General features: G+C 51.2%; 1 protein-coding gene across 1 annotated transcript; it reads right to left on the reverse strand.

Moving 5' to 3' along the window:
* Positions 1–1,030: 1,030 nt before the first annotated feature.
* LOC108864281 (transport and golgi organization 1) lies at positions 1,031–10,466 on the reverse strand. The gene is made up of 15 exons (XM_029111513.1): positions 10,283–10,466; positions 8,372–8,574; positions 8,072–8,177; positions 6,580–6,755; positions 6,391–6,454; positions 6,213–6,304; positions 4,682–6,091; positions 4,274–4,447; positions 3,573–4,156; positions 3,330–3,484; positions 2,864–3,221; positions 2,529–2,693; positions 2,252–2,400; positions 2,024–2,128; positions 1,031–1,146 (listed from the first exon to the last, which is right to left on the reverse strand). The coding sequence occupies exons 1-15, from the start codon at positions 10,464–10,466 to the stop codon at positions 1,031–1,033; spliced, it is 4,041 nt and encodes a 1,346-aa protein (XP_028967346.1).
* Between the last annotated feature and the right edge of the window lie 284 nt (positions 10,467–10,750).

Genomic DNA, 10,750 nt, shown 5'->3' on the forward strand with positions numbered 1-10,750 from the left:
TGTTGGGAGACGAGCAATCGATGATTTGATTTTCTTCAAGATTCTCATATTTCAACGCACTATCGCAAACAAGAGGTATCTGAATCATCGGTGATTTTTCCATTTTTGGGAACAGTGTTTGCTCTTGTCAAACGCGAATGCGCGAGGTCGCCAACTGTCAGACTCACTGCGGTCAATCAATGTCATTGTTGACTCGTCTCCGTTCAGAACTCAACCCGTAATTTCATCAGCAACCTCTCGCTAACAAGCTAGAACAATAGTTCTGCGTTGGATGCGGTGCCCACCTCAACGCTCAATACAATAATTGTAATGGTCAACGGGACTTCAAGACCGCGATGAATGAGGGAGTACTCCCCCGTCGGATGCTCAGGACAGAAAGAGGATGCAGACTACATGTGCACAGAATCGCATTGAGTTTCTCAACTAACGAGAAATTTTGGAAGGGAGTAAAGACCCGGGCAATCGGTAGAAAACTAGAAGAATGATTCCTGCTTGAACAAAAATATATTAGATTTTATTCCCACACACTGGAACTGCTCGAGACGACTCCGATGGCCGTCAAGGAATGACTTACATTGATACAAAGCTTCCGTGAATCGGATTCGAGTCAGAGGCACAGCCATTCTCTCACTAGGTAAGCCTGACGCAATCTCTCTAAAGAAATTATGACGGATTCAGCATTCCTGGTTTTCACAGTCCTCCGCAGGGAAAAACAAAGGAAAACAAAAACAGTCCTCAATCTAATCACCGTTACTAAAATATTCAATTAGAAAGCTTGAAGAGCCCAGCGGCGGATTCCTGTACATGGAAGTCTGTACATAGAAAATTCGGGGGTGATATCTCCGATGTTTCATGGAGAGATGGTCTTCTGAGCTTGATTCATGAATTGTTGCAGTCACTTGCAGACTCCTTCTGACTGTCGCGTCATTTGTTCCCTATCACCGGCGACCAGCGCGTGGACTGTGATGCCATCGACGTAGGACATGATTCAAATTTTATAGTTTCAATCTCCGAATGCCTGTCCCGACCCCTATCGATTGCTATCCCTCGAACGGTCACCTCGATCGCTCCTCCTATGATTTGAAGACCTCCGGAGATCTGGACTCAAGATCCCTCCACGGGAACCTCCCGACAGCACTGAGTGATCTGGAATGGCGAGTTTCTGAGTTTCGGGGACTTCGGGAGCTCGAAGACATTTATTCGGGATTTTCGCAGGGAAAACATGAAGAAAACTTTTAAGAAACAGGGAAAGTTCCGGAAATCGGGATGAAATGAAATGAAGCGAGGAAGCCGGAGGCCACACGGAGAAGATATCGAACGCGAAAGCGTTGAAGTGGTGGTTGGTGAAGCATTCGAATGAATAAAACTCAATCATCGATAATTGTGTTTTCGGCAAGTTGATCCGTCTCAGTGAACACAACAGTTGTGATCGGATATCCGAGCATGGCTCTCATTCAGCTTTGATTTCGGGATACGTTCAGGATTGGGTGACGTCAAAATCGCTCAAGGTGTGAGCGTCGAATCGCAACATAAGCGTCGGAGGCTTTGCTTTCAGATCCAAAAAAAAGAGATCGACCATTAACGACAAGGGTCGACTGAACTCGCATTCAAAGCATTCCTAGGATCGGTGCCGAGGACAAGCCGAGCATGTCATTGGACGGGTTTCTGTGCTTGGATTGGTTGTGCGGTTGAAACACACCATCACTGCTGCACTTACTGACTGACTCGCTCTGAGTATGGTCATTGGTCTCGGCCCGAGCAGCTTCTCGACGCGAGGACTTCTTCAACTCGTCACTTTCGCTCCGTCTAGAGCTTTTTGTCGACTTACCGACCTTCGGACCGTGTTTGGCTACTCGTGACAAATGTCCCATTTCGGGATTGAACATGTTAGTTTGAGCAGCATGAAGCCAAAGGGAGAAGAAGACTACACTTTCATCAACGGACATAGAGCTTCATTTAAGGGAGCAGCACAGATTGCTCGTTCATGTTCGGAGAAAGAAGTTCATAGCCTTCGGAAGCTCACCTGAACTGTGTCTCGATGAAGTTTGATAGAGAACCGACGGGAGCGGAACAGGTGGCGTTCTCCTCGCTCCTTCGATATAACGTGGCATCGGAGGTGACGGGAGATCTGCGAAATAAATCGTATGAAAAGCGGCTCGCACGGTTGAGGCGTTGAAGGCAAACAAGAGACCGATGAATGAGGCGGAGCCACGTTTCTGGATTTCTGTGAAATCCGCCTGGACCTAATTACCTTTCAGAACTTCATTGAGGAGCGGCACCGGCGGCAAAGCTGTGACAACTCCATTCGGTAAAGGCAGCGGTGGCGGAGGTCTCGGTCGGTCCTGCGGTAAGCTGACCATTCTTTCCGCTGTTTGCCGGTCTTTTTGTACTTGAATCAATCTGGATGAACACGAAAAATAGGATCGAGAACTGGCAGCATGCGAAAATTTTCCTATCGATTGAGCTTCTCCGCTGAAACTCTTTGCCCAGTTGCTAGAAATGGGATGAGCAATTCCGGATAGACCTACTGTTGCCGTAATGTCTGCAGTTCGCCTTGGAGCTCCTCGACGGTTTTCGTGGCGTTTTTGAAAGCCATCCAGTTGTCGTGAGCTTTCTTCTCGTGCTCCATCAGTTGCCTTTTGAAGCGTCGCTCAGAAATTCCTAGCTCTTCCTTGATTGCCGTCAGTTGGGACCTGCACAGAGGCGTCGTTTAATGATTTCCGCAAAACAATGGAAATGAAGCATCAAGGGGATGATGAAGATCTGCTTAAAATATTCTTAGGTGTCGAAGCGGAGTTTTGCGAAATAGTGGAAGGGCGCCGGGAATCTGGATGCTCCCGGAGTCTTGATGTATGCAACTCACTGAAGGGTTATGTTCTGCTCCCTATAGAGATCCAGTTGTTCGTTGATACCGAGAGCGTCATTTTCTTTTTGTTGTCGCAGAGTCTCTTGTTTCACAACGTCCCTCTGAAGGGTGAGCTCCTTATCCCTGAAGTAGTCGCTCAGAACTTGCAGCCGCTGCTCGGAATCCTGTTTCTGTTTGAGCGCCTGTTTCACAGCATCCTTCAATGACTCGACCTCCCCGCGCCATTTGTCGAGTTGTGCCTTTGCTTCGGTTGTCTCGTCCTCGAGAGCGCTGTTCTTCTTTTTCAACGATTCGTTTTCAGATGAGATCGCTTGGACATCGAGCAAACGCGCGATTACCACATCCTCGTCTTGCGCTACACGAACCAGGGGAGATGAGTCTCGTATAGTCGTAGGAACGAACGTCGTTTTCGAAGGATCTTATGGAGTTGAAAATTACGAAAATTAAAAATAAGAGCACTCACTGTCATCTGCGACTTCTCGAGCTTTCTCCAAAACACTCGATAATTTCAAGCTCGCTCTCAGCGACTCGACTTCCGACGTTGACGTATTCAACTCTTCACGGACTCTGTCTCGCTCGAGTGTGACCTCGTCGAGCTTGATCGTTAGCTCTTTCAGCCTGCGGGAAAAGAGAAGATTTGCGATAATCTAATGCGGGGAACGGGCTGCGAGAGAGGAGCTAGATAGACGTGCGTAAACTTATTTACCGCTCATCCCAAATCTGCGCTTCTTGAAACAGCTGAGCGTTTGTATCACGAAGCTCCTTGATCAGTAGCTCCTTCTCCTCCAGGACTTTTTCGAAGGTGGCTCGCTCGATTCGGAGCTCATTCATCTCCTCCATGGTCTCTTCTTGCTTCAGTTCGAATTCGTCGCGTTTTTTCTGGCACTCCAGCTCCATGTCAGAGACCGCTTCTTGCGCTTCCCTGAGAGCTTCTCGATACTTCGCGATTCCGTCTTTGGCGATGGCCAATTCCTGCTCGGCGTATGATGTTCGGGTCTGCAGGATTCTGATTTCCTCTTCGTGTCTCTCTAGAATCTCGTCCGGGACGGTTGTAGTTTGGTCGGAGCGTTCCAAGAGAACTTCGCGTTCCTTCCTCAGAGAAAAGAGCTGTTGTTCGAGTCGAGCAATGTAGTCTTGGAGGGCGCTCTCCTTGGAGCTCTGAGTGATGAAAGAGAAAAACACGACCAGGAACGATGCAAGAATTCCGCAGAGGAGAGTGAGAACGACTACGTGACTCGAGACGCCTTTCGCCTCGAGATCAAGAAGCCAGCCATGGGCTGGTTCCGGTATCTGGAACGAATGAGGGAAATCGAAAAAATTATGACGAAGATTCCATGTTTTAGACCGTGTGAGATCCAATGTCGCGCTTCCACATATTTCCTCTAGCGAAGGGATGAGTATCCTCACCATCGATAGAACAAGGCCCACGTATTCCCGTATCGCCGATTCGTCGGGTCGGGATGCAGTCGGCACTGTTTTCTTGGCAACCGCACCGGGAACGGGTTCACCACCGCAGCCCACCCCGTCATTGTGCTCGCATACTTGCTCAACGTTGTTGATTTTATATTGATCTGGTTCCTTCTACAGATGGCGGAAGAATAGAGAATGATCAATGAGAGACGAGGTGAGATAGTCAGCAAGCCATTCATCTAGCGTTAGGATGCCCAATTATTTTCACCAATCCCCCTTTCAAGCCCCACCTCGCATGGGCTTCCGTCGAGGCCGAAGGTGTCGCACGCCACACTTCTGGCATCGCTGATCCAGCGCCATGATCCCATCCCTTACCCCGGACCTTTTACCCCGACGGATACTGACCTTCTCCGAGGCTTCTGGAACCGCAGTTGTCGAAGGGGTTGCTTCGACGTCAAAACTCGGAGTGACTCCTTTTGTAGCATCAGGTAGCGACGCCGGTTCTGTCTGGACCTGTTCCGGCTTCTCTCCAGGATAAGAATGCGCCTGGGGCACCACTTGCTCATCAAGATTAGCGACCGGGGCTCCGGTGGGGGCTCCGGGAGCTCCGTGTGCGTCTCCGTGCGAGTGACCGTGATTGTGGGGATGTTCATGTCCGTGGTCGTCATGAGAATGTCCGTGGCCATGACTGTGACCGTGTGCGTTTCTCGTGTGGAAATGGGTGTGCCCGGCCGCGGTGGGTCGGATCTTTTGAATTTGTGGGGGAAGCTCTTTGGGAGCAGCTCTACCGAATGTGACTTTGGGTTCGGGAAGTTTGTTCGTTTGCGAGACGGAATCGCCATCGGCTGCAGGAAGAGCTAGGGAAGGAGAGAGAATTTCCCCGGAGGCGTCGCTCTCAGAATTGACTTGAGCTTGATCCCTCACTTCCGGAGTGGGTTTAGACGGGGCCGTCGTCTCTCCTGCTCCAAAGTCGAGTTCCTCTCCGATCTCATTCATCGCGGTAGAACTGTTAAGCAGCTCGGACAGGGAAGGCTCTTCGCCGCCATCCTTTTGAGGAGCACCGGCTTCAACGGTGGAAGCCTCTTTGGATGAGGATGGCGTTTCCTGTGCCTGGCCTGCCATCGGGGGACCAGAGCTGGCGACCGGTTGGCCTCGGGGCTCTGCGAGCGGCTGCACTTGAGGTACCAGGACCGGCTGCACTTGAGCTTGCGCGGCTGGTTGGACTTCGGCGTCCAGCTTCAGCGGCGATTGCGCAACAGGCTCGACTTGAGGTTTCGCGACAGGCTGGATCTGAGCCTCCACAACCGGTTGCACTTGAGGTTCGACGACAGGTTGCGCTTGAGGTTCCGCGACTGGCTGCACTTCAGGTACCACGACCGGCTGCACTTGAGCTTGCGCGGCCGGTTGGACTTCGGCGTCCAGCTTCAGCGGCGGTTGCGCAACAGGCTCGACCTGGGGTTTCGCGACAGGCTGGATTCGAGCCTCCACAACCGGTTGAGCTTGAGGTTCTGCGACAGGCTGCACCTTGGGGTCTGCGACGGGCTGAGCCTGAGGTTCTATGTCCGGCTGGATCTGAGCGTCCGCGAGCGGCTTCAGATCTGCTATCAGTTCACCAGCCGATTCGTTGTTCGAGACCGCCTCTTCATCGATTTCTCGTGTTGGCTTTGCCTGCTCTCCCGGAGACGTGCCGGAGGATTGAGGCGACGTAGGGTCGGTGGCTTCTGGACTCGAAGAGTTCTCTACCACGGCGGCAGCTTCTGCATTCGATGCCTGATCCGCCGAAGCGTCCGCGGCTGGACTCCCAGAAGGCAAGGCCTGAGACGAAGAATGAAGCATGAATGATCAGGGAACGATACGGCCAATACCGCACACTGATCGACCGAGATCGAGTAGCCATGCTGCCCAGCGGACCCGATAAGGTTCATACGGAACTTACATTTTCGAGGATTTCCGCAGCCGGCTTCTCCGAAATTTCTGCTGGAGGAATCCCCTTGGACACTTGACCGGATTCGGCAGTTTCTCCCGTTCCTTGCGGGGGAGCAAATCGTCAGAATTCAATTCCATCACATATATAGATCTCAGGGGCAACGACATTGAAATCCGAGGCCATTTACCGATTTCGGGGGTTTTCGATCGCGAATGAGCTCCGGTGCTCCGGATTATCTTCCGAGATCTCATCTGCAAAGCGCAACACGTCATAATCTATTATTGGACGACTATATGATCCGATTAATTGCTACGCGGTGAATCGGCGGGGACAAGGAGACGTATCTCTATCTCTCGATTGATCAAATCGGACTAACCGACGGCTCAATGGCGGACGCTATGGTGGTGTAAACAGTTTTTTTCAGGTAAGCAATGTAACCTTCCGTGGACAACTCCTCGGATAGGACCGGCGTAGGTTCCGAAGTAGTAGCGCTGTCCCCGGAAACATCCATCGGGCTCACCGAAGACTGCATTTGGGAGCAGAGCTCAGGATCTGAAATTGCGGGAGGAAAAATTGTGGTAGCTTGATTCATGCAATTTGGCTCCATGCAATCTTCTCGCGAATCAGGCGTCTCCATCGGGGCTTCATAGTGGTAAGAGTATGATTTTTCCTAATAACGTCCGGAGCAGGGGTGTCAGACTTCAATTTTTGGCGGGCCACATTCGAGCGCCGCAGGTGCCCGCGGGCCGCATTAAAAAAATTTACTCCCGCATAAAAGAAGAATATATGCCTATAGTTCATGGAAGAATGCTTTTCCAGCCTCCGGGGATCGAGGGAAAACTCGTTTGTTCGGTCTCACGGAGGGACTCATTCCACCGATCTCATTCAATTTCCAAGCACTCATTCGAAATGGTCGGCTTCGAGTATGCGGGGTAATAGTGGCGGGCCACAGAAGAAGACCCCGCGGGCCACATGAGGCCCGACACCCCTGGTCTGGAAAGCGGTTCAGTGGTTCTCGTCTGCTCATAAAATAGTAGTTATCCCCTGTCGTGGGCTGCCTCGTATCGTCAATCTCGGAGTACAGAATGAGTGATTTCGGGGCAACGAGGCTGGTTGATTCCCGGACATATAGACAGAGGGTCTAGTATTTCGAAATCCTCCAGGCGAAGATTGCAATTGGACACCGTTATCCGACATTCCATCATTGTGAGTTGTTTTCGAGCACTTATCAGGATGTCGTTTTCTTCGAACGAGATGATCCGGTTATTGGGGATATGTGAAAACTAGAGTCTTCTAAACAGCTGGAAGCGCCCTCCGATCGCTCCGAGAACGCGGCTTCATGCAGAGACTCACATCGATAGACGGCTAGCGTCAGCGCACCGCTAAAAATAACGAACTTCAACATGATCACAGTTCACGGCACTATATGTTCCATCTTAGAAATCGGAAATTCGACATCAGGCTCTCGGATCGCTATTTACAAAACAACGGTCCAGTCTCAGAGCACCGTATGTATCGTGTGCTACTCAGTTGTCGGTCTCTGTCTCTTCGTTCGCTCAACCGTGGTGCTAGTGGCGGCGAAGAGCACTGCATGGAGGAAAGTGAGGGCCCACCTCGACCGACCGCTCGAGCGAATTCAAATTTGCGCGCCAAGAAGAATATCATACGAGCGATAGCTGCGTAAGCTCTGGATGGGGATATACGTCGGGAAGTGTTGAATTAAGAGCGCCCGATAGCTTAAAGCTTCTCCTCGTTCTAAGGGAAGACCGAGTTTCCGGAATCGGAACCCAAATACGTCCCCGAGCGGTTCGTTACTCATGACCTCCCCACCGATCGCCGAAACCTCATAATGAAGTCTTGGAGCTCACCTGTGACGGAAGTTCCGTCGACGACACATCCGACCGACGGCGTCGGCTGAACCTCCTCGCCATCCTCGACCGCGGCTGGTGAGTTTACAAGAGACAGTACATCGACCTGGAATGGATGGCGAGATCTTAGTCGGGCTATCAGTTTCGTGCCTAGCCTCCCTTCTCCTCTGAAAATGGGATCTTCCCTCGATTCCGATACTCGACGTAGGAATCACCTGAATGGGGGGGGGGTAAAAGGACGCTTGACTTGCCAAAAAGAGGGCGGAACGCAATCTCCAAAGCTCAATGAATATTACTCACGTCTATCTGAGCTTCCGCAGGGATCTCCTGACGTTTGATGAAACGCTTCGCAACCAGACCCGTGCTCTGATTTTCTTTGACGCGAGCCAGGAAATAGTGATCACTCACTCCGAGAATGGTCAGCTCATCGCCTTCTTTAAAGTGTAGTTTATTCTTGTCATCTCCGATGTAGTTCTGCGAGGCCACGCCGCGCCCGATACGCCCTGCAAGAGGTTCGGCGGACTCTCAAAGACAAGACTCCAGCTCCAGATTCGACCGCCCAATAGGGTGAGTCTGTCTGATATTTCAGAGGATCTGGAATCGTAGAAGAGCTTTGCATCCTGGCAACCTCGTGCAACTTTCTCGGTGAGTTCCTCTGCGCAGCTCAGCGGAACTGGGTCGCGGATGCTGACCGGCTAAATTTGAGTGAAGCTCTATAAGGCTCTCAACGATATATATTGAAATTTAGACTCGGAATTCGCACAGGTGCAGGATTCAGATCATACACGTCGGGGAATCTCTCAGCGAGAACACAGAGATCAACAAGAATATATCTGTCGCCGACAAATGGGAAGTGTTAAATGTACTGGCACGCAGGAATGCCGTCGAAATTCTATGGCAATATTTTTCCACTCGGAGCATCCCCGAAGAGCTCGAAGTCTCGCGGAGCTGCGTTGAATACCGTTCTTAGCCGAATTCCACGCTTGGAATGACTGAGGAACCGTCCTTGATTCCCTGATCAGGATTCAGAGCCGGACACTTCCCTATTGGAGTAAACTGCTCTCGCGGAAGCCCATGATTGCTGGCTGAGTGAAGAACGGCGTAGGGCTCAGCCATAGATCAGATACAGAATTTTCTCGTGATGACAGGTGCAAACACGCTACGAGCTGCCGTGTCAATTTTCGGGTCGACGAGAATACATGTGGAGCCTTTCAATCAGCACTCTACAGACCCACAAACATTAAACGGACCTTGAGGGAGCCCCAAAGATCCGATTTGACTGGTATATCCATCACTGATGCTGAATTCCGTGAAAGATGCGGCCCCTCAGCCGAAAATGTCAAATCCGACATGGAAAGATTTCTCATGTACGGTCCAGTCCCTCCAGGGCGTAAACAATAAATTCAATCTGAAGGAGGGGGACTCCAATCGAAGCCCGAATCGCGGAGCCTTGATCTAAGACCGGCATCACCCAAGGGCCGCGATTTTTAGCGGAAGCATATCGTCAGTTTTCGCTAGCCGACCATATGCTCAGCTGTTTACCGTGAGGGAAAATATGTGTTCGAAATCGGGGAACATGAGCAGCATTTGAGCCGGTCGCTGGTGGATAGAACTTATAAGAGCGAATAAGAATGGTTCTCGCCGGCTAATCGATACAAGAAGTGACAACAAGGTTTTCGAACAGCTGAGTGAGGCTCGTGTTCCTCGACCGCTCCATTCTCCTTACCTTCACAGCGGGTATCCGCACAGCGAATCTTCGAGGGCGCTTGTTGGGTCCTCGAGAAATCGAATGATAAAATCACGAGCAGCGCTAGTAGACAAAATTTTCCAAGTGTCACCCCACCAGCCATTTTACCATGATAGGTGAGGTTTCTGCTGCTTCTATGTAGGATGTGTATCAGTAGACGACGATGACAACGACGACTACCGGAGGAGGACACGTCAACAACACGGCAGCAGACGAATCACTACGTAGTGAGGGAGTTCCTCGCATTGTACAGCGTCCCCCGTACGCTTGTACACGTGCTTGTGACAGCTCGCGAACAGATATTCATTGAGTCTATGGGGAGGGCCTGAAAGGAGACGGCGGGGTGGAATTGCACAAAAAAGTAGGCTGTCGATAATAGTGGAATATAGACAATGATTGGAATGATCTTTGTTGACTAGCTGACCGGAATCGGGCGATCCGTACCCGTATTCGTCAATTCTCACGTTCAACGTCAATCTGATCTGTTTCTGTGTCTACGGATGCATAGGGCGAAGCTCGTCCGTGACCCCTGTTCCGATTCGAGGGCCTCCGGGCGGTGTCTCCACATAGACTCATGTGACTTTTGATCCGTGCCTGGATACCGTTACCGGCTAACCACCTGAATTCCATGATCGGCGGGAGACGCATTACCGATCTTCGTCGGATCCCCGACCGTTAGGGCGCCGGGATACCCTTGTCAAATCCTAGTAATCATCTTCGAGCATCTCGCGGATAACCTGGGCACCGAGAATTCGGTGAGCCATCCAACATTCTGAGGCCCCTCTTGTTGGAAGCCTTGGGGGAGGGGGTAAAATGCCGGATTCCGTTTTCAGAGGAGAATGTTCTGGAGAGGGACATGGGGGAAGCTCACCGTAGACATCGAGGATCAGCTGCTTAGCAGTAGCGTATAGACGGGGGGAGGTGAGGGGGCC

Source organism: Galendromus occidentalis, unplaced genomic scaffold (genome assembly GCF_000255335.2).
Source record: "Galendromus occidentalis unplaced genomic scaffold, Mocc_1.1 scf7180000077446, whole genome shotgun sequence".
NCBI classification, from domain to species: Eukaryota; Metazoa; Arthropoda; class Arachnida; order Mesostigmata; family Phytoseiidae; genus Galendromus; species Galendromus occidentalis.

Bases quoted from the DNA above. Each gene is read 5' to 3' on its own strand.
- LOC108864281 (XM_029111513.1), bottom strand. From the start codon at position 10,466: ATGCGTCTCCCGCCGATCATGGAATTCAGGTGGTTAGCCGGTAACGGT. The intron at 6,455-6,579 runs GTTAGTCCGATT...TGCGCTTTGCAG, and splicing joins CGTCCGCCATTGAGCCGTCG to ATGAGATCTCGGAAGATAAT. The intron at 4,157-4,273 runs GTGAGGATACTC...CATTCGTTCCAG, and splicing joins TGGGCCTTGTTCTATCGATG to ATACCGGAACCAGCCCATGG.